The sequence below is a fragment of the Orbicella franksi genome, chromosome 7 (assembly GCF_964199315.1).
Source record: "Orbicella franksi chromosome 7, jaOrbFran1.1, whole genome shotgun sequence".
Taxonomy (NCBI): Eukaryota; Metazoa; Cnidaria; class Anthozoa; order Scleractinia; family Merulinidae; genus Orbicella; species Orbicella franksi.
The window spans coordinates 9,677,001-9,698,749 of NC_138151.1; the positions used below are offsets into that span (position 1 = coordinate 9,677,001).

A 21,749-nucleotide genomic window follows, 5' to 3' on the forward strand; every position below is an offset into this window, starting at 1 on the left:
TAATCACCCATATTTACATTGCAGCTTATTTAGTTGTGTCTATCTGCTCTGTTGACGAAATTATCGAGATATATTACACTTGCCCAAGGGCATGTTTCAAGGCCATCAAAGGTTCTATCTTTTAAGTGTATAAATTGCAATTTTGGTAACAGAGAGAATATTACACCATCGTCAATTTTCGTTTTTCTGCCTTTCTCGTCAAACCGAAAAAGGCGCGCGCCGTATCGCAGACTTTTCCCCGTTTCATTATGCAGTTGCGTCTGTGAATTACTCATTCAAGCATTTTTTAAGCAGATGACCTTGGATTTAAGTTTTGAAGCTTTCTCGGAAGTGGTTTCGAAACAAACCTCTTTGGGTTAAGTGCTAAAGTGGCCTGGTTATCCATGTATATACTTTTTTAAAGGTTCTAAATGCCCTTCGTGTCCAGTTTGACTTATTTGTTTCGAAAACATGGCTTCACAAGCTTACAGTTTAAAACAAGACCACGCATATGTATTTATCTCGTGTTATATGTGATTTCTTCGCGAGATTAGAGGCGTCGATTTCATTCTCAATTGCGTCAGTGATTACTGATTTGAAAGGACTAGATGTAAGGTCAATAACTTGCTAGCGAACAAATTCACAAAACTGGGAATCTGGCATGTTAGACTTTATACGTCGAAGGAATTAAGCTAGAATCTTCTCTTAAGTATGGCTATAAGTCGCGCGGATTTTGCGGTGCGGTAAAACAACTTTATACCCAGACAACGAGGTAAAATATGTACAATATGTTTGTCGTAGTTATTCTTCAGAAATTAAGCTTTTATACCGAGTTAACTACCTAGATATCTCGAGCAAACAACGTAAAAATACCACAAAAGAAAAATTCGAAGAGATGCATTGGTAAAGACTCATGAAATTACAGGCCTTTTGAAACGCTTCAAAAAATGATTAACGCACTTTATCAGTGTATTTACTGAAGGGTAAATCAACTGTCGAAAGTTTCTTTTTAAAATGTGAAATATAGCTGGCTCCTTCTTTACCCATGAAACGATTAAAAAGCAGCTCGAAATTTAATTCTAAATTTAACCAATTTAGAAAAATTGCTTTTCAAATCTCTTCTCCCATAATGATTAAAGAAGGTTTCAATCGAGTAATGTCGCTTTGAAGGTGTACAGATGACATTTATCTAAATATAAATCGTGTGAATGTGTAGGCTTTTATTTGATACAGCTACGGGCTAAAGCTAGAAAAAAATGACTTGAAACAGGCAAATAGGAGACACCAATTAAACATATCTCACCGAAAATTATACCCATCTCACTCCAAACTCATAAGATTATTACATGAAAAGTTGTTTCATTTGCTTCGCACTGTCGGTGAAATAAAAGATGTATTTTTATTTCTAAATTTGCTGAAGGACTAAGCGAAATAATATTCAACTATCTTATGACCAAGACAAGTATAAAAAAAAGTAATGTTAATCATTAAAAATAAAATAAATGTAAATAGATGGTTCAATGACATACGCGGAAATTTCTGACTGTCGACAAATCAACACTAAGTTTCCCATCTCAAATAAAAAGCCGCTGCGTCTTCCAGTCTTCGAATTTTAGATGGTATAGTTGTTCACCGATTAAGACTTGCTTTCATTTTTAAAAGTTTTGTACTCCAGCATAGAGCAAACTGCAGACCACTGACTTAAATATCAGTCAGTCAAACAAGAACTGCAATACATGACTGACCGCGATTGACTTAACAACCTATTATCTCCACAGAGGATACAGACATGCGTAAGAGATCGAAAGAAACTCCGTTTTAAAAATACGACTCAAAGAGAATCTTTAATAAGGAAATATTTATAAGCGAATGTCAATTTGCCTCATATTTGTTTCAGTATCGGTACACATATCTTTTTCAACGATATGAGTAGTGCTCCGATCATCAGTTTATCAGTAACAAATAGTAAACAAGTTATCTAGAAGGACCGTTAAGAAATGAAGAAATATCGGCGCTATAGTCTTGTCAAACCATATTTCATTTTCACTTAAGGTAGCAGCCCGATTTATTTCAGCCCGAAGCAATTAAAATTAAAAAAAGGATGCATTACTGAGAAAAATCTTAATTTGTCTTCACCAGATTTAAATGTATGGCGAGTGATTGATTTGATAAAAGAAAAAATCAATCAAAAGTCAGTATCAATTCGAGTACGCCATGACAGCTATGCTCATTTTTAGTCTAGCGAGAGATGGACTGGTAAAGCTTAGTAAATAGAGCGGACAGAACGACACCTAGGTGAAGTCTAACGAACCCAAAAGACTGTGTTTGTTTAGTTGTTCACCAAGGCTTCTTAAACAAACCAAGCGTAATTTTGCATACATTTTCATTTATCTGACTCTTAGAACTCAAATAAATTGAAAACTGAGATGGTTTTCTTCAAGTCCCTGGTTGTTATGGCGAGAACAGGTCACGCATGGAAGGAAGTCCAAAATTGTTTTATGCAATCATGCATAGATGCGCAGATGGGAATTAAGCCGTGAACAGCTCATTTCATACGTGTCTTCTTGTTTCTCTCCTTTGTATTTCATTTCAATGGCAATCTAGTGGGTTGATGAGCGAAACGTTTGTGAAGCGCGTACAGCAACACGAGTAACAGTCTCAATTTCCTTTCGCTCTTCATCAATGACAGGAAATGAGGGATGAACTTCAACAAAAAACTCTCACATCCTTCAGCGAAGTCAGGGGAAATTTCAATATAGACATGCATATTCCAATGTTACATTCACGCTTCTTAATCTAACCATAAAACAAAGAACGGGAAAAGTCTTACAATAGACGCGATTAAACTTTAGAATGATGTTCTACGCCCAGGCCGCAAACAATCTCCGTGGACAAAGAAAGCCCTTTGAAGGGCAAATAAGTTTTTCGACCGTGATGAATGCCTTTCTTGCAAAAACCTCTCGAAACTATTTATTTTTGTTTGCTCTGAGAAATACCGCTCTCTTTTCAATAAATTTTTAAAGAATAGGGCGAGCTATTATTAAAATTGGGTTCGAATAATTATTTTTTGCATCCGCCTGAAACATTTCACTTTTTCTAAAAGAAAACACACACAGAATTGTAAAGGCTTAATTAGTCAGGTCGTTATCAATGGTCTGTACTGTTAAACGGAGCAAAGATATACAATGATAACAAACCAATTCATTTTACAAGCAAACAAGCATAGGTAAACGGCGAGAAAAAAGATCTTTCGGTGTGTTCAGAATTCTATTTTTGTGGCTGGCAATTTTTTCTCCAACACAAAAGCGCGCGCAATTGTTTTTTCGATCTAATTACCAGGCCTAAAGCTTCAGATTTTTCGTTGCGGGTCGCGTTTGGAATATCACTCTTTCAAGTTCCGGCTCGTTTGCAGATCTCATTTTCGATAAGATTGCCTAAAATTGAAAATAATTCCTAGCCTCTCAAGATTGATAGCACCGACTGATAGAAAGGTCATTAGAATAATAAGATCCAAAACAACTCTTTTAAACATGTCACATTTGCGACTTTTTTGAACAGCGCGCTGTCGAAATGTTTAGTTCTGCGGGGGTACATTTTAAATAGCTCTCTTAGAAATTGTGGGGAAAAAAACGCTTAAATGCGACACTGTTTTTTTTTAAAGATCTGGGTACAATTTTAATTCGAAATCTGTTTCACACAGACGATGCTATTTAGATGATTCATTCGAGCTTTTTTCATGGTAATACTCTCAACGGAACCCTTCTAACAACAAGCTTTCAGGAGTTTTCATTCAGGAATTACCATGATAACGACTGATCTATTGTCCGCAAACAAAAGATTATTAAACGAAAGGAAGTGGGGTCTTTCATAAAGGGCACTTATGTTTTACTGCCATTCACTGCCTAGAGCGATTAATCAGCCAGCTTTATAGGCAAGGAATTGAAAATGCAAACGAACCTTCATCTCGCGATAAGTAATGAAAAAGTAAAACCAAACTCCTCCGACCAAACCATAATTGAATAAATTGTGAAAAAAAACTTCAATAAACTCACCACTTATATTAAATATCGATGTACAAAAACTGGGAGAAACGATACGCTGCTTTAGGCAAATTCGCGCGAGCGAACGCAGAATTGCTGCCGAGGGTCAAACGCTGGAAAAGAAAAAAAGGTTCTGTTGTATATTACTGAAATATCTCGTCATTGCAGTTAGCAATTTCACGGCGAGACAAAAGCTTTCATAAGCGAAAAGTATTCTTATGCTAAACGGGCGAATAAAAGGCCCGATAATTGATCATTTGTAAGGCAATTCGTCGCAAGAAAATGACAGACCCACAGAAAGAGTCGGATATTTACTTTGGTTTACTTTCAATATAAATTAATAATTTCCCAGTGCAAGTTGAATATTAACGCAATGTTTGTGAAAACTTCTCGCCAGGAGCGATGGAAGTGCGGAATTGAACTTTCAAAAGAAAAACATACTCGCCATTGTTCTCGGCGGCTTGCCTCACAAGGGCCGCTGAAAGCATAAAGATAGCTGAATTTTGAGTGCATTGTCTCTGAACAATGGGAAAGCAATTGATGACTAGAAAACAAAAGTTCGCCCATTGTACTTTCGCCAAACCAAAATAGAAAATTATTTACAAAATCCAAATATCTCTTTGAAACGCCAATCAAGGTAATATCGCAAAACATTTCTAAGGAACCTCTTCAGGGAAATTTTCAAATATAACTTCCTTTATTTTAATTGGATAGCCTTTTCGTAAAATGACGTGGTCCGAATACTTTGTGAAAGCGAGAATGAAACTCAATTATTTCGCACGCATGCTCCGAGGTGCCAGCTTTGATCTTTACCGCGTGAAACAATCAGCGTTGAGTTCAGTTTCAACGAGCTATCGACGAGCACGGATCGTGTATTTACTCTTGACAACCTAGAAGTCTCTGGGAGCTTGAATATTCCGAACAGCGCGCGCTACGTAAAGATTCACTGACATGGCTAAACCAGTGGAACACGTCAAACGCCCCATGAACGCTTTTATGGTTTGGTCCCGAGAAGAGAGGCGAAAAATCGCCCAAGACAACCCGAAGATGCACAATTCTGAGATCAGCAAGAGGCTGGGAGCGGAATGGAAGCAGTTGACAGACGAGGAGAAAAAACCGTTCGTCGAGGAAGCGAAGCATCTGAGAGCGCAACACATGAAGGAGCATCCAGACTACAAGTACAGACCTCGGAGAAAACCCAAATCACTGCTCAAGAAAGTGGATCGCTATCCATTCCCTCTGCCGTGTTTACCAACTTCTGACGAATTGCTGAAGTGCAGTCCGCCTGGTATTCCGACAACGTCTTTCGTGACTGATCCTTACTCGACCACCGTGAACGGCAAGACGCGATCGTTCCTGCCCGTATCATCAGGGTACACTTACGACTCAAGTTCTGGGCACTCCATTACCACATCAAGATTTGACCGCGGACTAGAGATTCCAAGTGCTGTACGCCCCGATATGCTGACGGGTGGGCAAATGTACCCACATTCACTGTACCCAAGCGCTCCAACCACAAGTTCTCCGCTTCTGAACGCCTCTGGAATGCCCGTACTTCCTGGGAGCCAACTCAGCCCCCATTCCCATCTTCACGCCGTTCAAGGGGCTAACGGACAGTACACTGTCCCCTGTAACTGTACGTCGTGGCAAGGACAAGATGTTCGTAGGCCCGTGGCCTATCTACTCCTTTAGCTCAAGTAACTGACTCTTAAATCTATTTATCACAATGAAACTATTTATGTATAATACAGCAACTAACTGGTGTAAATTATTCTTATCGAGCAAGCAAGAATTTTACTATCCCGTGCGAGTTTCAAGCGAGTTTTTTTTCTGGGTTCACTGATCGCCGACGAAAACATTTCACAGCGTGGAGATGTTGAGTAGCTCAGACGAACAAATTTCTGACCACATAAACCGTTGCTTGCTCGCGGCGCGTCAGAATTTGTATATTATAAGGCTAAATGTGTGAATATTTGAATATTGAAATAATTCTCAATCGACCTCATTTCAAGGGTAAGTTGCTTAAAGGACCTTCTTCAATTTTCCGACTCGGTTCGCCAGTTCCAGAGCGATTCTAAATGGTCCGCTCGCGCGCTATTTACAAGAGCGAATTTCACTTGTAATTTAAATTTGACAAAACTAACCCAAAGTTTTCACCGATCTGTCACATTAAAATTAGCATTGAATGTAATTTGTTGTCAGCTTTTGTTGTCTCAGTTGGGTTTATTTGACACTAGCCTTCACGGTGAAGGACGAAAAAATACCGTTACCATCGTAAATTTTCCCTTGTCACTAGTTGGCAAGCCTTTCCTCCCGACTATACGTGGCTACTGCGTTCGTTTACATCCTTTGTGTTTAGGTGTAAACTATGTGTGTGTGGTTTGAAAGAGCAAATAGTTTTGGTGCTCAGTCAGAGGAAACAATCTACGGATAACAAGCATTTAAACGCGGCAACTAAGGGCTAAACACACAAAATTTGGCGAGAGAAAGTTTGCGTATGGGAAGCACACTTTCTTCGGGGTTTCCTTCGAGTTCAAAGAAGGTGAATTTGTATAATAATTACAGAAACCCTAAACAGATGGCGTCCCGCGAAGAAAATTATTTCCTTCAAATGCATCTTTGAACGGAAGCATCTGTAATCTTATTGCTGCTTAGAAAGCCTTACAAAAAACTCCCCCTTCCATCGATTTAGGTTGGCATCCCGTCGTTTCAGTGAAAAACACAGCTGTAAAAAACCGTGGACAGAACCTCCGCGGCAAGTCATTGTAAATCTTGCTTTCGCATGTTGATAATTGTATAAAAGAAACAGAGAGACAAGGGTCGGGAATAACAACATAATAAAAAATACATGAGGAGTTGAATGAAAGAGATGACATAAATAAATAAATGGACGATCAAGACGAGATAAAATGAATAACAAAGGTGAGTGAATTACAATTGCCTTAATACTAATATCTCCATAACAATAGATTACATCCACAAAATACAATCAATGAATAGCGGCACAATGAGGGAATCGGTAAATAAGAGAAAAGCAGGAATGAATGGCACGGCTTTCGGAATAAGCGAGGCTGTGATGAAATGGCTCGAATGGGTATTACATGTTTGTAGATGCTTAAAGAACGCGGCAGGCCACACAATCAGTTCAAAGAGGCTACCGCTTAGAGCGCGCCTTAAACAAACACCGAAAGAAAGGGGGTCGAATAGGCCATAATCGAGCCTATTCTAATCGTCTTTTAAGCCATTGAAAAAGGGAATCGCGAGAAATATTTTGCGTTGATTCGCGAAAAACCTGAGCAAAAAAGGCCTCCAGTACAAAATCGCACGGATTACATTAGCGCGTGAAGGCAGATGGTGAGACAGCGACGGGTCTTTGTAAACTCGGTGCGGCATTTATTGGGCTTAAAGAGGCTATGCAAGTGACAAAAATCAAAGCTTTCAATTATGGCCATTGTCTTTGTTTTATAAAACACAGGGATTGTTTGTAAAATGTGTTCGAAATGATCTGTTTGCCGATTTACGAGAGCGTTTGATTTCGGTGAGTTTCGTCGATTTTTCCCTTTTTGGGCGCGCGACTGTTTTTTTTCTGATGGTTTCCGCGGGAAAACTTTCACGTTAAACGTTGGCTGTCGCGAACGTGACAACGCGGGAGCGTGTGGCGTTTTTCGTCAAACAAGTTTCCCTTATATATAGTAATAGCCCAGTCATTAGCTGTCAATGTGTCTTTTTCGGCACTTGAATTTAAGAAAACATAATCTTTAATCCCACGCTCGGAGGTGTGAGCCAGAGAAAGCGATATCCATAATCGATCAGTGTTGTTTGCCGAGCGATCTCAGTTCTTTGGTAAAAGACACTCCAGTTTTATCGCTCCTCTTAAGATAATCAACACCGACAAGAATTGTACCTCTGGGCAAGGAAATGGAAAATACAAATTTGCTTTACACCGACATTTGTCAGTAGAATTTTCCACTTTTTTTTTCTTCTTTCTCTTAATTGTTTAGCCTTGAAGATCATCAACACCTTACCAACGGGGTTGCCAAAACTGTTCGCCCCGAAATTACAGCATTATATTTGGTGACCTGTGTTTAGTTGTTTTCAATTCTGCCTCCCGCTGAAATAAATGGAAAAAGAAGAGTACTTATTGCAAACAACGCCAAATAGCTTTGATTGCCTTTCAATGCCTCGGTAAGCGGCCGGTAAGCGGCCTTCAGCGTCGCGAGTTTTTAAAAATTCGTGAACGCTGTGATTTTTCCACGGTAATTACAACGTTAACTTTGTCTAAGCGGTTTTTTGATCTGTTCGTGCGACATGGAGAAAAATCATCATAATAAAAGGGGTCCCCCTTTACGACTAAAAACGCACGGAAAACATGCTAGAAGACATTTTAAAAAAGTCAAGACGAACGATGGGCTGAACGTGTGATTTGTGGACTTGGCCGCTTGACTACAAGTTTTTCGCCTATTGAGGCGACCGTAGACCTTTTCTAATCGCTGTTTTAAAAGCTCGCTTGGTGAAAACTGTACTTCTGTCAAGGCCGCCTGTAGTGTTTGTACTTAATTACTGGCCAAACAAAGAGTCGAAACACAGGTTTTAAGTTTTCGAAAACTATTACAATTATTCAATTGCATTGAACGCCGAGACAAAGAGAGCGTCAAAGCTAAAAGTTTTGATTCATTAGGGCCGACGTGAAATTGAGCCTAGAAAGAACCGAAGCCAAATAAGTCATTATAAGAAAATAATGGGTTGATGAGCGAGTGGCTGGCATAAATATAACCCCGTATTATTTATTAATGCAAATGTTTAAACTAAAATGAAAACTTTCATTACGAAAGGATGTTTCTGGAATAATGAATGCCGTTAAGTCGCATTTTATCGAGGAAGACAGCAGATTCTAAAGTGGATTTACACTCGTCATTCGCCAATCCAAACAAGATCTTCGAATATTCGGCAAGCGTATCGATTTCAAGTGCGTTTCGAATTAAACGTGCTAAATTTCTCAGGTACTTTACCTTGGATATTAAAACACAAAACTGCGAATTTCAAATCGATAAAAATTACCGATAGGGGGTCAACGTCGAAACATATTAATTTCTAAAAAGCGGTCCATTTCTGTTTTTCAAAGCTGGGGGAAACGTTAATAAAAATAAAGGACGCACTAACGACAGATCAAAACAAACGACATTTTCTGTTGACCAATTTCGACTTTCGGGCGCATCAACGTCAAATGTAACTTTTCATTTTGTTATTAGCTTTCAGCTGACACAAAGTTATCACGTTTTCATTAGGAAGGGATTACAATCAAAATTACTTGCTATGTGTCGGGTATGCAAATATTGAAGATAAAATCCCCATTTTTGTCTGTCGATAACATCAGTGCCAGAAGCAAATTGTCCCGTGACGCTGTCGATCGTATAATGTTGATTGAAAAGAGAGCACTGTTTTGCGCCTGCAAAACTAAACAGTTTCCCTCTTGTCTTTTCGTATTTGGTTGAGATAGAAGTATCCGCACTTTTTGTAATTCCTCCCCATGCTACAAAAGAACTCTGGGATATCCTGAGCCCACGATAGTCAGCGGCTATTCACCATTTCATCATGCTTATAATTAGTTCAAAATGGCGGACGAAAAGGCCGCAACATAAGCTTTAGCGGTACATACTTCTCGGTCGATCTCTCGCAGTTTAAGCATTATGAGTTGGATATTTGGGTCATCGAAGACGCCAAAATCTCAGCTACCGCCTGCAACAGCTCTTCAACAACAAAGACTAAAGCAAATTGAATCACTGCGTACCTTTCACAAGTAAGTCAATTTGTTCCTTCCTTCACGGTTTTTCATTGATTCCAGCGGAACACCTTTCATCTGCTACCACGTCACAGCCAGTTTTCTTTTTAGCTTCAGTGGTTCTTTTTAGAACCCGAATTACTCCCAAAATGACTTCAAGTAAACAAGTTATCGTAAGGTTAGAGTCTAGCTAGGCAAAACTACTAGACCGGCAAGTGGGAAATTTAGGCTTAAAGGTCGACACAAACTAGGGAACATGTTGCAGTTACGTGAAGCGGGAACACGACCCTTCGCGTGTACGCATAGGACGCATGTTGCAGGGACAGTAAGCAAGCTGGTGCACACAAAGCAAATATTGGTTCATTTCTATGTTGTAGCGGGGACAGTTTGCAAGAGCAGTGCAAACGATGTGGCATTGAAAATTGAGATCATTTTGTCCCTGCTTCATGATGCACGAATTCAAACCAGCTGATTTCATGCCACGTGTTGCAGGGACAAAATTTTGCCTGGGAAATTTTGTCCCCACACCATAACTTTTTCGCTTGAAACAGGCATGTCACGCAAGGAAAACTGTCGCTGCAACATGTCCCCGTACACGCCCATGAGGCAGATATTGATTCATTTCTATGTTGTAGTGGATCAATACGACAGTCTGCAAGAGCAATGCACACAATGTATCGCTGACAAGTGAGGTCATTTTGTCCCTGCTTCAGAATGCAGGAATTCAAACCAGCTGAATTTCATGCAACATGTTGCGGGGACAAAATTTTGCCTGGGAAATTTTGTCCCCGCAACATAATATTTTCGTTTGAAACAGGCATGTCGCACAAGGAAAACTGTCGCTGTGCACAACATGTCCCCGCTGAATTAATGTATTGACAAGAAACACATAACAAGAAACACATAACAAGAAACAAGATGTGTGACCAATCAGCAACATCAGTCGCTTGACTGTCAGTCAATGATCTTGCTAGCTTGGATCCAGTTAGGAAATCTTAGCTTAAACTTGCATCAATGCAAGAGTTTCACTTTCTAGTTTTTAAGCCAAAAACATCTATTCAATTTAGAACGAATGTTCCTACCTCGTTTCACTTCCCCACTGGATATACCTTCTTGTGAACTTCTTTCTAGGTCCTCTTACCAGAGTGAATGTTCAACCAATTGTAACTTTACCTTTTTAAAGCAAAGAAAAACTGAGGTTCAGATGATAATCATTTGCATGTACCTGTGCTATTCAGTATAAAAAGAAATTCAGACATGAACTTTCAAGCAGAAAGAAAGAAGTCTTTGTTTTAATATGACTTTTGATAACCAAGTTAGAAAGTCATGTAAAAATATCAGTTTTCACTTTTAGCATGTCATGTTTTCTTTTACACTGTAGCAATGTGTAGTTCCAGAGAATATCCATAACTTCCCCAAAGAAGGGATTTTTTCAAAGACCCCCCCCCCCCCCCAACGCCTATGGAAATTACAATTATACTTCATACATTTCTTTAAATTTTTGGTCCTACAGAAGGCTCACCCCCCAGGAAATTCCAGTCCCTTCTGTGGGGGGGGGGGGGGGGGGAGTATGGGTATTTTCTGGAACTGCACAGTCATATTTTTACTACCTCTTCCTCTCCTTCTTGTCTTTTTTTCTCGTTCCATCCTTCCTTCCTTCCTTCCTCCCATTCTTCATTTCCTTTCTCTCTCCCTCCCTTGTATTACATTTTTGTATGCATTATGTTGTTTACTCTTATGGTTCATGGGTTCATTATTCTTTCTCTTTTTTTCAGCATCACAGAAGTACAAAGGGATGTGGAATACAGAGTTACCTTCAATGTGGGGAATTCAACTGTCTTTCTGAACATGTATGAAACAGCAACCAACTTTGATTTAATTCACTTATGCAATTCACTCATTAGAATGTTTATTTGATCAATCTGCAACTTTTTTAAATACTCATTAGTAATAACCCCTGTAGTGTGCAACTACAATGTCAATAACATTCCTTACAAAGTGAGCAGACACCCTGACAGTCCATATTAGGGTTATGATGTCATCTGCCAAATAGAGCCCATTTATGATCATGTCTTGACAGTGCAGTGTTTGCGATTAAAATTTATTTGCCATAATCATTTGAAATGGCACTGCCCTAGAATGAGCGCTGGTGATGAAAGCAACACTAGCAGCCCCATGGCCCACTGAGGACAATAAGGATTAACAATGATGATGATGATGATGATGATGATGATGATGATGATGATGATGATGATGATGATGATGAAAGCAACATTAACAATTAGCATGAGGCCACTGCGCCTCCCAACTATATTGTATTAAAGCCGACAAAATACCTGGCATTGATGATATGGCATCTTAAGCTTTTTTTAATAGACTTGACTAATCAGAGTACACACTAGAAAATCCTGACCAAACTTTTGTTTCAAAAAAGAGAATTTTGTATGGTGGGAAATGCAGTTCTATTTAATTAAAACCCTTGTTTGTTCTTCCTTATCGTAACAGAACTCTACCACCACAATTTCCTAATGAGAGACCTATGGTCAAAGTGTCACCTCCCTTGCGTCATCCATGGGTTAATGATCAAGTAAGAAAGCTTTTTTTGTCACATACTCATCGCCAATCATCTATATTTTATGAAAATAAAGTTAGTTTACAATTAGTGATTTGCATCTTATAGTTATTTTCTCATTTACTGACATCTGGGGATAAACTGTAAAATTGACCAATGTCAACCACTGATTTCTGAACAGATTTACTTGTGTTTAAAATATTTTCTGCAATAATTACAAACCTCAAATCAATAAGGTTATGTACACTGCAGTGCCATATGAAAGTGGAGAAACTCTGCAATAAATATAATATTGGAAACTTATGTAATAAAAATTATTAACTAAACTAAAGATTGGAGGAATAATGGTAATTAACAGAAAGTTGCAACAAGGTATGTTCTTTTCACATTATTATTATTCTTATTTTTCTTTTTTTAGATGGTGGTTGTGGGATGTCCTGGCATAAATAGTGTAAGAACATTTTAAATTGAGTGATCTTGTGTTTTTTCTTCTTCTTTCCCACACATGAAAGCATTATTTTACTTGTTAGGTGGCTATACTTATATCTTTTAGTAACCTTTTGACTGCTAGCAGTGATAGGCAGTAACAATCATTACTGCTCAACTACAAAAAAATGATTATTTGATTATGCGTTATATAATATCAAGAGCAGAAACGTGTTAATAAAGGAAGGGAATCGCAATCAATATTTTTAATTAGTAATTTTAGTATTTCAAGTTTGGGACAGAATTTATTGACTTCTTTATCTCCCAATTTGTCTTAAAACACCCAGAACTGAAAACTGTATTTTTTCAAATTATGTAACTCGAAGGCTCAGTGAATTTGGGACACAGACCCCACGCCCCAACGTCTTGTTTTGGATGTACATGCAAATAAAAGTCAGCAGATTGGTCAGCATTTCATCTTAATACATTTAATCAACTAAAACTGACAAGCGCTATCAGGGAAATGATTCATTATTTGTGGCCAATTCAATAATTATAATTTACTGTCTAATTTGCTTTACCTTTAGTTTTACATGCACTCCAACCTGGGTAGAACCATCACAGAGATTGTCAACGAATTCTCCGACCACCCCCCGCAGTTTCTTGGTCCACTGACATCCCAACCACAGTGAGTATTGTTTAATTTTTATTTATTAATTTTCCCTGTTAGTGCTGTAATGTGCAATCTAAATACAGGACATAGAGCATCGCTATCTGGAACTTGGTTATCTCAAACTCCTCACTATCTCAAACTCAAATCAGTTCCTCTTGGACATAATTTTCAGTCACTTACTATTGGCTATCTTGAACCCCTGACATCTTTTGGTATAATTTTTTCATTTGCCTTAGGCTTAAGAGTTCAAGTTGGTGGTGGTCAACTGTAGTTACAATATTCTTTGTACTTGTCATAATTTTTTTTTTATTTGCTCATTGGAAAGTTGATCATAAATTAAGGCCTTCCACTGCAGCCAAGCCTCATTTTCTGACCATAGCTGTGTGCATGTGATCAAATATGATATCAATTAAATTCAACATGGGTAGCTTTAAACGAGCATTTTAAATTAACAAAATTCTCTTCAATTTTAATTTTGCAGATTTCCAGCAAGTTCTAGTGGATATCAACCCTTAAACCACTACAGCTTTTCTGGTTTTCCTGGCTTTCAGTATGCGCCACAATCTACTGCACCTTCCAGTACACCCTCTTTTTCTTCACTTCATTCACCAATAAGCCAGTATTCACCTCTAGCCATTACAAGTGCAGGAGCTATGCCACACTTGTCAGGAAACTCTCAGGTACCGTGTTCAATTTGAGTTTGAAAGCAGCGTAAGCCTCTCGCAACTTCGTCGCTCACTCGGCAGCTTCATGACCTAAACAACCTCGTAGCTCGCTTCACTCGTTTAGCTATTCTACCCTGAAACTCACGAGGTTGACTTTCAGTACGTCTGGGGGAGAGGGAGGGTATGCAAATTCAGTTGTAAAAATAGAGCTGGAAAACAGGTCTGAAAGGACTCAACCCCCTTAAAATGAGTTACACTATATCAAGCCAACTAGAAGCTGGTAACTTTCTGAGTTCGTCATTTTCCCCGTAGAAGATGAAGATATACAGTGAGCATAATAATTATAAAAATTATGAGTTTGAGAGTGAGGTAGAACAGAGTTACTGATTCAGATGAAAAGATATGATATGTTAAGCTCTTTGATAAGAAAAGCCTTTTGATAGAAAACTGCACAGTCACGCAGACTTGCATGTGGTAAAAAATGCTTAAAAAAGAAATAATGACAAAATAACATTTAAGACTAATAATGTTGGTGTTTTTTCCATTAGATCACTCAGACGACTCCGTCAAGGCCACCTGTTCCACCCAGGCCTTCCCAACCAGCCAAAGTACATGTATCAAGCTCCATTCCAGAACTTGATGGTTTGAGGTAAGATTTATTATATACTTGGTACCCTGTTCAATTTTTGAGGTAGGTGAGGTCATGGGACAACAACATAAATGTTTGTGTTAGGACAAGAGGGGCTATAATTCATCTGTTGCTACTCGCAAAATCTTAGGGGATTCAAACATAAGTGGAAGCCATTTCTGCAGTGTGAGAAGGATGCTTCATGATAGCTTCATGAAAGGGATGGAGCCCCTTCCTTCAACACTGGCTTCCTGTCTCAGTTTTACATGTAGGTATTCATGAACAACATCAACCCCACCTCTCTCCAGCTATTTCCCCACATCCTGTTCTTGTAAAATAATGGCAAGCTGCTATAATACCTACTTGAAAATCCCTCGACTCAAAAGTGTTCTAGCCTGCAATTCCTAACGGTTGGTTATTTCTAGTACTAATAATACTTCTGTTGATTTGTATTCCAGTCTAGAGGAGCTGAAGGATCTCAGTGATAAACCTGAAATTATGGACTTATTCTTGACAAAACTAGAATCAGTAAGTAAACAAATCATTGGGGACACTCATTTGCGAAGAGAATTCTTTTTACTGAAAAGATCATTATCATATTCAGTTGACTCTCCTTGTTTCCTGACATAGTGGCTTGCCTAATGGTTGGTGTGTAGGACTACAGATCGAGTAGTGTGGGTTCAAGGACTGGCTGTGTCCATAGTGTTGTTTTCCTGTGCAAGGCACTTAGCAGTCAAGTGTCAAGACAACCTGGCAAATGCTGGGGCCTGGGAGGCAGAAGGAGGGGGAGGGGAAGGGGAAGGGGAGGAGGGAAGTGGACGGAAGGGTTTATTCTGGAATGGACAAGTACCTTCCTTTAGAGGCAGCTAGCCGCACCCTTGCTGCTGCTAGATTCACAAACTGAAATCAACCCCGATGGTGTTAGTCAAGTGCTCTAGGCCCAAATGCACCCTTTACTGTGGAAGTCTTCTTCTTTTTTTCTAATTTTATTTTATTTATTTTCTCTTTCAGGTTAAAAAGTTAGAAGTTGATAAGGAAGAAGTGGAGAAGAAAAATGAAGAAATAGCCAGTAAGTTTTTGTCTTGTCCATATCAATGGGTGTTTTATATCATGAGTAGAATTCCCGTTCCATGTTGTAATTTGGATTTCAATTAACTGAGCTGTATTTTCCGACAGGGTTTAACTTGTCCCTGCAGTCTAAATTGGAGGGTAGCAAAGATGATCTTTTAAAAAAGGTGAGAGATATTTTAGTTCGCCTCTGAAGCTATTTTACAATTAAAAATTATTCTACGAGCTCGCGTTGGATATCAGTTGGCTATAGTCATCTCATATCCAACTAGCGCGAGTGGAATAGTTGTTTTGTTAAAAACGCCATCAAAATATAGAAAACTAAAATAAGTTACAAACAAAGACGCCCCAAAAAGTCACGCATACGCTTACCATATTTGTAGAGCAAATTATTATTATTTATTATATGGTATAATGGCTCATATATCACGATGGCTAAGCCAATGAAAACTCTTGAATTGCATTATCAAATGATCCAGGTTTGAAAGGAGCTCAGTCACGGTATTTTGAGTTATTTTAGCCACATACAAAATTACCTTTAAATGGTAGGAAGCCTGAAAATAAGAGTTTAATAAGATAGAAAAACTCCAAAGTGATAATGATAAATCATAAAAGAACAAGGATGGCTAAGGATGGAGAAGATTAACACGGATTACAAACGACGAATTTGAAAAATTGAGGCGAAACTTTTCAATATGCGCAAACCGTTACTGAGCCCCTTTAACAATAATGAAATAACTCGAGTAGATTTTGAAGAATATCGGTAAAATCAAAGAGGGTACTTGCAGTACAAAAGTTTTGGTTCTTCCAACGTTAATGTCTTAGAGAATCGTTCACAGTGCTTGCATATACTACCGTTTCGTGGTAAAATTCCTTTACTGATGTCCCCTCAGTTGTGGTAATTATTATGTTTAGTAATACTAACAAAGTATATCACACAATTTGTCGAGGTTAACAAAGGAAATCACGAAATACCGTAAATCCTCGAAGTAGCGCCCGGGGCACTTATTTCAAATTTAGGAGAAGACGGGGGTGCTTATTTGATTTTTCCCAAATCGTGGCCTGACATGATCATTTTTTGAATACATCATCTGCGCGTAAACAACAACATAAGCTGTTTATCGACATAAAAAGCTTATTCTAAAGTTTAAATTGCGGCACTGTTAGCACTTGCATTTTTTTTCCAAACTTAACGTGCTCACAAACTGAAACAATGTTCAAATCTAATACAACCTTTGTTGTCTCCTTAACTTTCTCTGCAGTGCGAGCGTGTGTCTGAGCTGAAACAAGAGTTTGCAAATAATAGCCAGAAGCAAAGAAATCTGACTGAGGTAATGCTTTTGAATGAAATAATCTGCAGGGGTTATTCAACCATAAGTTGTGAAGAATTCTGCAAATGTAGATAGCTTGGAAAAAAGGGGAAAACAGTAGACATGGCTGACTCTGACCGTGATCGTCGCTTTTGATTCTTTTCCAGTGAAGTACATCTGATCTTAACTTGGAAAGCCAACTAAAGGAAAATAAACTGTTGAATAAACAACAGCCAGAATTCCACTCTACGAACCTTAAGCCCTGGTCAAACCGTGTCGCAAGTAGACCCAAGTCTTCAACTTGCGTCTACTTGCGAGTCCGTTTGGCCAGGGCTTTGGCAACAAATGCCTTGCTAAACTTCGTCGAAACCGAGTAGTGTTGTGAAAAGTGAACTGATCAAATGACAGGAGCGTGGGACAAATAATAAATCTGAGTCCCCGACAAGAATCGAACCCATGACCTCCCGAACACTGGACGGGCGCTATATCCACTGAGCTACGAGAACTCATGGAGAGCAAGGTCATTTAACTGAGTTCATAGGTGACAGGGGTCCTGTATACTGCTGCGATCACCACTGTCGAAGTCATCGTGAGTGTGATAAGTGAATAAAGATGGTGAATTCTAAGCTCGGTAATGAAATGTGAAGGGTGAACTTATCAACATGACACGAGCGTGGGACAAAGGAAAAAATTCGAGTCTCGTGAGCTGAGTAATGTTGTTCACCAGAAAATTCACTCTGTATTGTTAACATTTATTCACTGGACAGCGATTTATCTAGCTTGAGATTCAGGAACCTTTTGGGTATTTCTATAAGGATTTTTTCAGGTTGCTCGTAGCTTTAGAAGTAAAACAGAATGGCACATCATTCTTCTCAAACGAAGTGATTTGTTTTGTTCTTCTGTTTTTGTCTGTTTGTTTGTTTGTTTGTTTGTTTGTTTTCTATCAAGGTTAATTTAACCAGGTGGGAGGGGGCGACTCTGTAGTTTCCAGTATTGATGCTTGACCGATAAGCTCTGCGTGATTTGCAAATTTTGAACTTTACAGGCACTCTCCATAGCCGCGATACAAACGCATTTGCAAATAGCTGCCACTCAAGCTGAAGAAGAATCAGATGTAAGTGAATAACTACAGAAAGATTTATGATCAACATTTATTACCGAGGCAAAAAGCTAGAAAATGGCGTATAGAAATTGAAAGACGAATGTTCAAAAAATGTTCAAATGTTGTTGTTAATAGTTGTCAGTGTGCTTAGCAACACCTAGCTAAGTTCACAGGCATGCCACTGACTTGAAACTGAAAGAAACAAATATATCAGCTAAATGAACAGGCTTAAAAATCCCAGCTAGCGGGAGGCAGACTAGTTGGCTATTTACAAGCATGACCGAGGAGTTGAACCAGGGTCTACCAAGAAAAAACTCGAGCTAAGTGGTCAGAGCGGGCCTTGAAACCGTGATCTCCAGATTTCAAGTCCGGCGCCCTGACCATTCGGCCACAATGTCTACTATTACGAGCCGGAAGAGAGGTTACGTATTCTTTAGGAAGCTAAGGAACCTGAAAGAGTGATAATTGATAATGCCGTTCTCATTGTGAGGTAGTTGAAAAAAAAATCGATAATAAAATTTCATGAACATGTTCACAAATGGTCAGGATTTTAAACTGGGATACAGAGCCTTAACTTTGACTGGTTTGTTGATCGAAAAATCATTTCTCATTAGAATATCAATGTATTGGCAAGTAACTAAGTGGTAAGAATAACGAAAATCATAAATGACAGGCAGATGTGTTGTCTTGACGTGTCAGACAATTCTTTGACCTAGTAGGAAAGAAGTGTATGGTAATTAGTGAGCAGAATTGATGTGCTAATGTTTGATGTAATGAGCTAAACGCTTTTCTTCTTTTTTTTTCCCCAAGGTCATCGCAGATGAATTTCTTTCAAGTAAGTATACGTGTTTCCACTTTAGTTCTGGAAAGTCACATTGCTTTGAAAATGACATCTCTTAATTTGGCTGTTCGTTCATTCGGGTTTGTTTGTTTGTTTTTAAATTTGCCTCAATTACCTTGTTGTCCTTCGCAGAAAACATAACACCAGACGAATTTATTCAGAAGTATCTAGCAAAAAGAAAGGTAAGAGTTTATTTGTAGTTGACTCTTAGCAATAGAATTCTGCCATTTTCTTTTCTCAGTCATAGTTGAGAATCGCCTCTAAACCCATTCAGGACGACTGGAAACAAGTCAGTCTTCTTTCCGTCAAAATATGGAAAAACAAATATTATAAATTGCCTTTAACAAAAATATGTTGTCAATGGCTTAAAAGATTATTTCAGGACGTTTAGGTTGCTGCTGCAATAGGCCATTTTACAGTTGTGTGCTCAGTTACCTGGCCTTTGAATGCAAGCGAGGCTGGAGGTGACCTTGCTTTGATACAGATCTCTGCTTTTTCATTCAAATGCCAACTAGTTAGCATAAGAACAACTTGATTTACACAACAAAAGCATTGAGGTCTGTATCACGTAATTGTTACGTAATTATTACGCAAGGTCCCGGCAACAAGTTCAGCGTCGGTGCGAAAACGAAGGTTGCTTTAATTCAAGTTATAATTTCCCTTAATTCTCCATTTCAGTTGTGCCACAGTAGAAGAGCGAAAGAAGAGAAAATAAGAAATCTCCACACAAGATATTGATTAGAAACTAAAAGCTAGTCAAGGAAATATCCGACAAAAGATTTCCAGATGTCTTCGTGAAGGCACGAACCACCGAGTTCGTCTTCGTTGTGTTGGATGGTCACGTGACAGTTCAGTGAGTCACATGACAGTTCGGTAGTCAAGTGACAGTTCGGTTAGTCACGTGAACGTTTCAAGATCGTTCAAGAAACGTCTCGAACTAATCAAACGTTGTGAACAAGCGGATTTGCGTAAAACTCATTTCCATTTTTCGAAGTGAGTTTGCATACAATACGAAGCGTTGTAAAACTAAATTTTCAGCGCTCGCTTCAAATTTTGCAATTATGTCGTCATTTTAAGACACCTTGAATGACACTGTAGATGAACATTTGTGTTGCAATGTTACACGTGTAAATACCAAAACTAAATGGAATCTGGTGACAATTTTATGAATTCTATCAAGAATTGTAAAACCCATCTTGAATGATGTAAAGCAAAATAGTTTAAAAGGGATATTTAGGAATTTATTGCAATCGCCGAGGTGAGTTTAGATTTCATTTATAGAAAAGAAGTAGCTGAAGCCTTGTAAAACTCGATCGAACGCGATAATAAAAATAAAGAAGTTTTCATTTCCAGATAAGCATAACGGTAGCGTGGACGCCCACAACACAAGCATTCTCGACCCCAGACCCCTCGCTTTCTTGACCGCGTGCGTCATGCGCAAAAGAGAAGAGCTCTGGGGTCGAGAATGCAACACAAGCAGAAGCAGGTAAGCATGCACAGAATGGATACTTGTCTTATTTTCGGTTCCATACTTCCACTATACAGTAAAACAAGATGGCTGACTTTCGCTTAGCTTACAGCAGCGCTTTCTCACCTGACATAAGCATTAGCACAAGCACAAGGGAGCCACAACGTTGTTCTTCTTATGCTAGTGTCGCGAGCGTCCTCACTACCCTGTGCTTATGCTAATGCTAAAGCTGTGGGCATGTCCTCACTACAAATAACAGTTATGCTTATGCTTGTGTTGATGTCGTAGTGAAAACCAGGCTTAAAGATGATTTCCAGTTAGTACTGCGCAATCTCAGCACCCTAATGTTTACAAACAAAAAAAAATCTCACTCGATGGAATGCGAATCGATGTTATTCGTTACGAGCCACATACCTTTTAAAAATCTTTGAGGCCTTTCAAATTCTCTTTCCAGCTGCCTCGATTCATTGATTTTTACAGCTGCAAAGTTGTTTCATCAAGTGATACGAGAAAGAACGAAACAAAGTTTCGCGTCCATAATGGCGGTGGACATGGAACTTTGAATTTACTTCATGTAAGTAGTTGTGAAATGTTCACATTTTGTTATGTCCTACATAACTCTCGAGAGTGCGCGGTACGGACTGGAAATCATCTTCAATGTGTAAATGTATAGAAATGAACTACAACCTTGTCGGTTGAGACAATAATTACAATTTAAAGAGGCAGCACTATTATGAGCATGACCTCGAAAAGGTTTAATACATAGCCTCTTACGGGAACTTGAAATGAATAAATGAAATAATTTTTTTTCGCCGAGGCATGTGTCTTTTTTCGCTTGTTACTAGCTACGGCCCTCGCATGGAAGATTTCACGGTTCCGCCAACGTTCGCAGAAAGCGCGTAGACACCCTTGAATATTTCTACCCATTTTTTAGAACACCGAATTTAACCTCGAATAATAGTTTGACAAGACTTATCAGTGAATTCTGTCATCGGATTTTCATTAAACGACTGCATTTCCCACCAGTGGGTACCCATAAATGGTGGCCACGACCGGTTGTGTGATCTGATCGAGTCTTGGCCTGTACGATTTTTCGTCGTAAAGAACGCAAAATTATTGGCAGCCTCCTATTTTATCCGTGAACCTAATACAAGATATGTTTGAAAATTCGCAATTCATTCAGGGTGAATTTACTTCT

At 38.8% G+C, this 21,749-nt stretch overlaps 2 protein-coding genes across 2 annotated transcripts; both read left to right on the plus strand.

The window, feature by feature from the left end:
- The first annotated feature begins 4,738 nt into the window (after positions 1-4,738).
- On the plus strand, positions 4,739-6,210 carry LOC145493215 (transcription factor Sox-14-like). Its single transcript, XM_081472630.1, has one exon. The coding sequence runs from the start codon at positions 4,971-4,973 to the stop codon at positions 5,709-5,711; it is 741 nt and encodes a 246-aa protein (XP_081328756.1). The 5' UTR covers positions 4,739-4,970; the 3' UTR covers positions 5,712-6,210.
- Positions 6,211-9,091: 2,881 nt separating this feature from the next.
- Positions 9,092-21,388, plus strand: LOC145491957 (vacuolar protein sorting-associated protein 37A-like). Its single transcript, XM_081471258.1, has 15 exons — positions 9,092-9,816; positions 11,574-11,648; positions 12,304-12,385; positions 12,789-12,821; positions 13,384-13,484; positions 13,951-14,149; positions 14,683-14,783; positions 15,221-15,290; positions 15,774-15,831; positions 15,939-15,997; positions 17,093-17,161; positions 18,186-18,254; positions 19,053-19,077; positions 19,216-19,265; positions 19,762-21,388. The coding sequence occupies exons 1-15, from the start codon at positions 9,707-9,709 to the stop codon at positions 19,819-19,821; spliced, it is 1,161 nt and encodes a 386-aa protein (XP_081327384.1). The 5' UTR covers positions 9,092-9,706; the 3' UTR covers positions 19,822-21,388.
- The last annotated feature ends 361 nt before the right edge of the window (positions 21,389-21,749 follow it).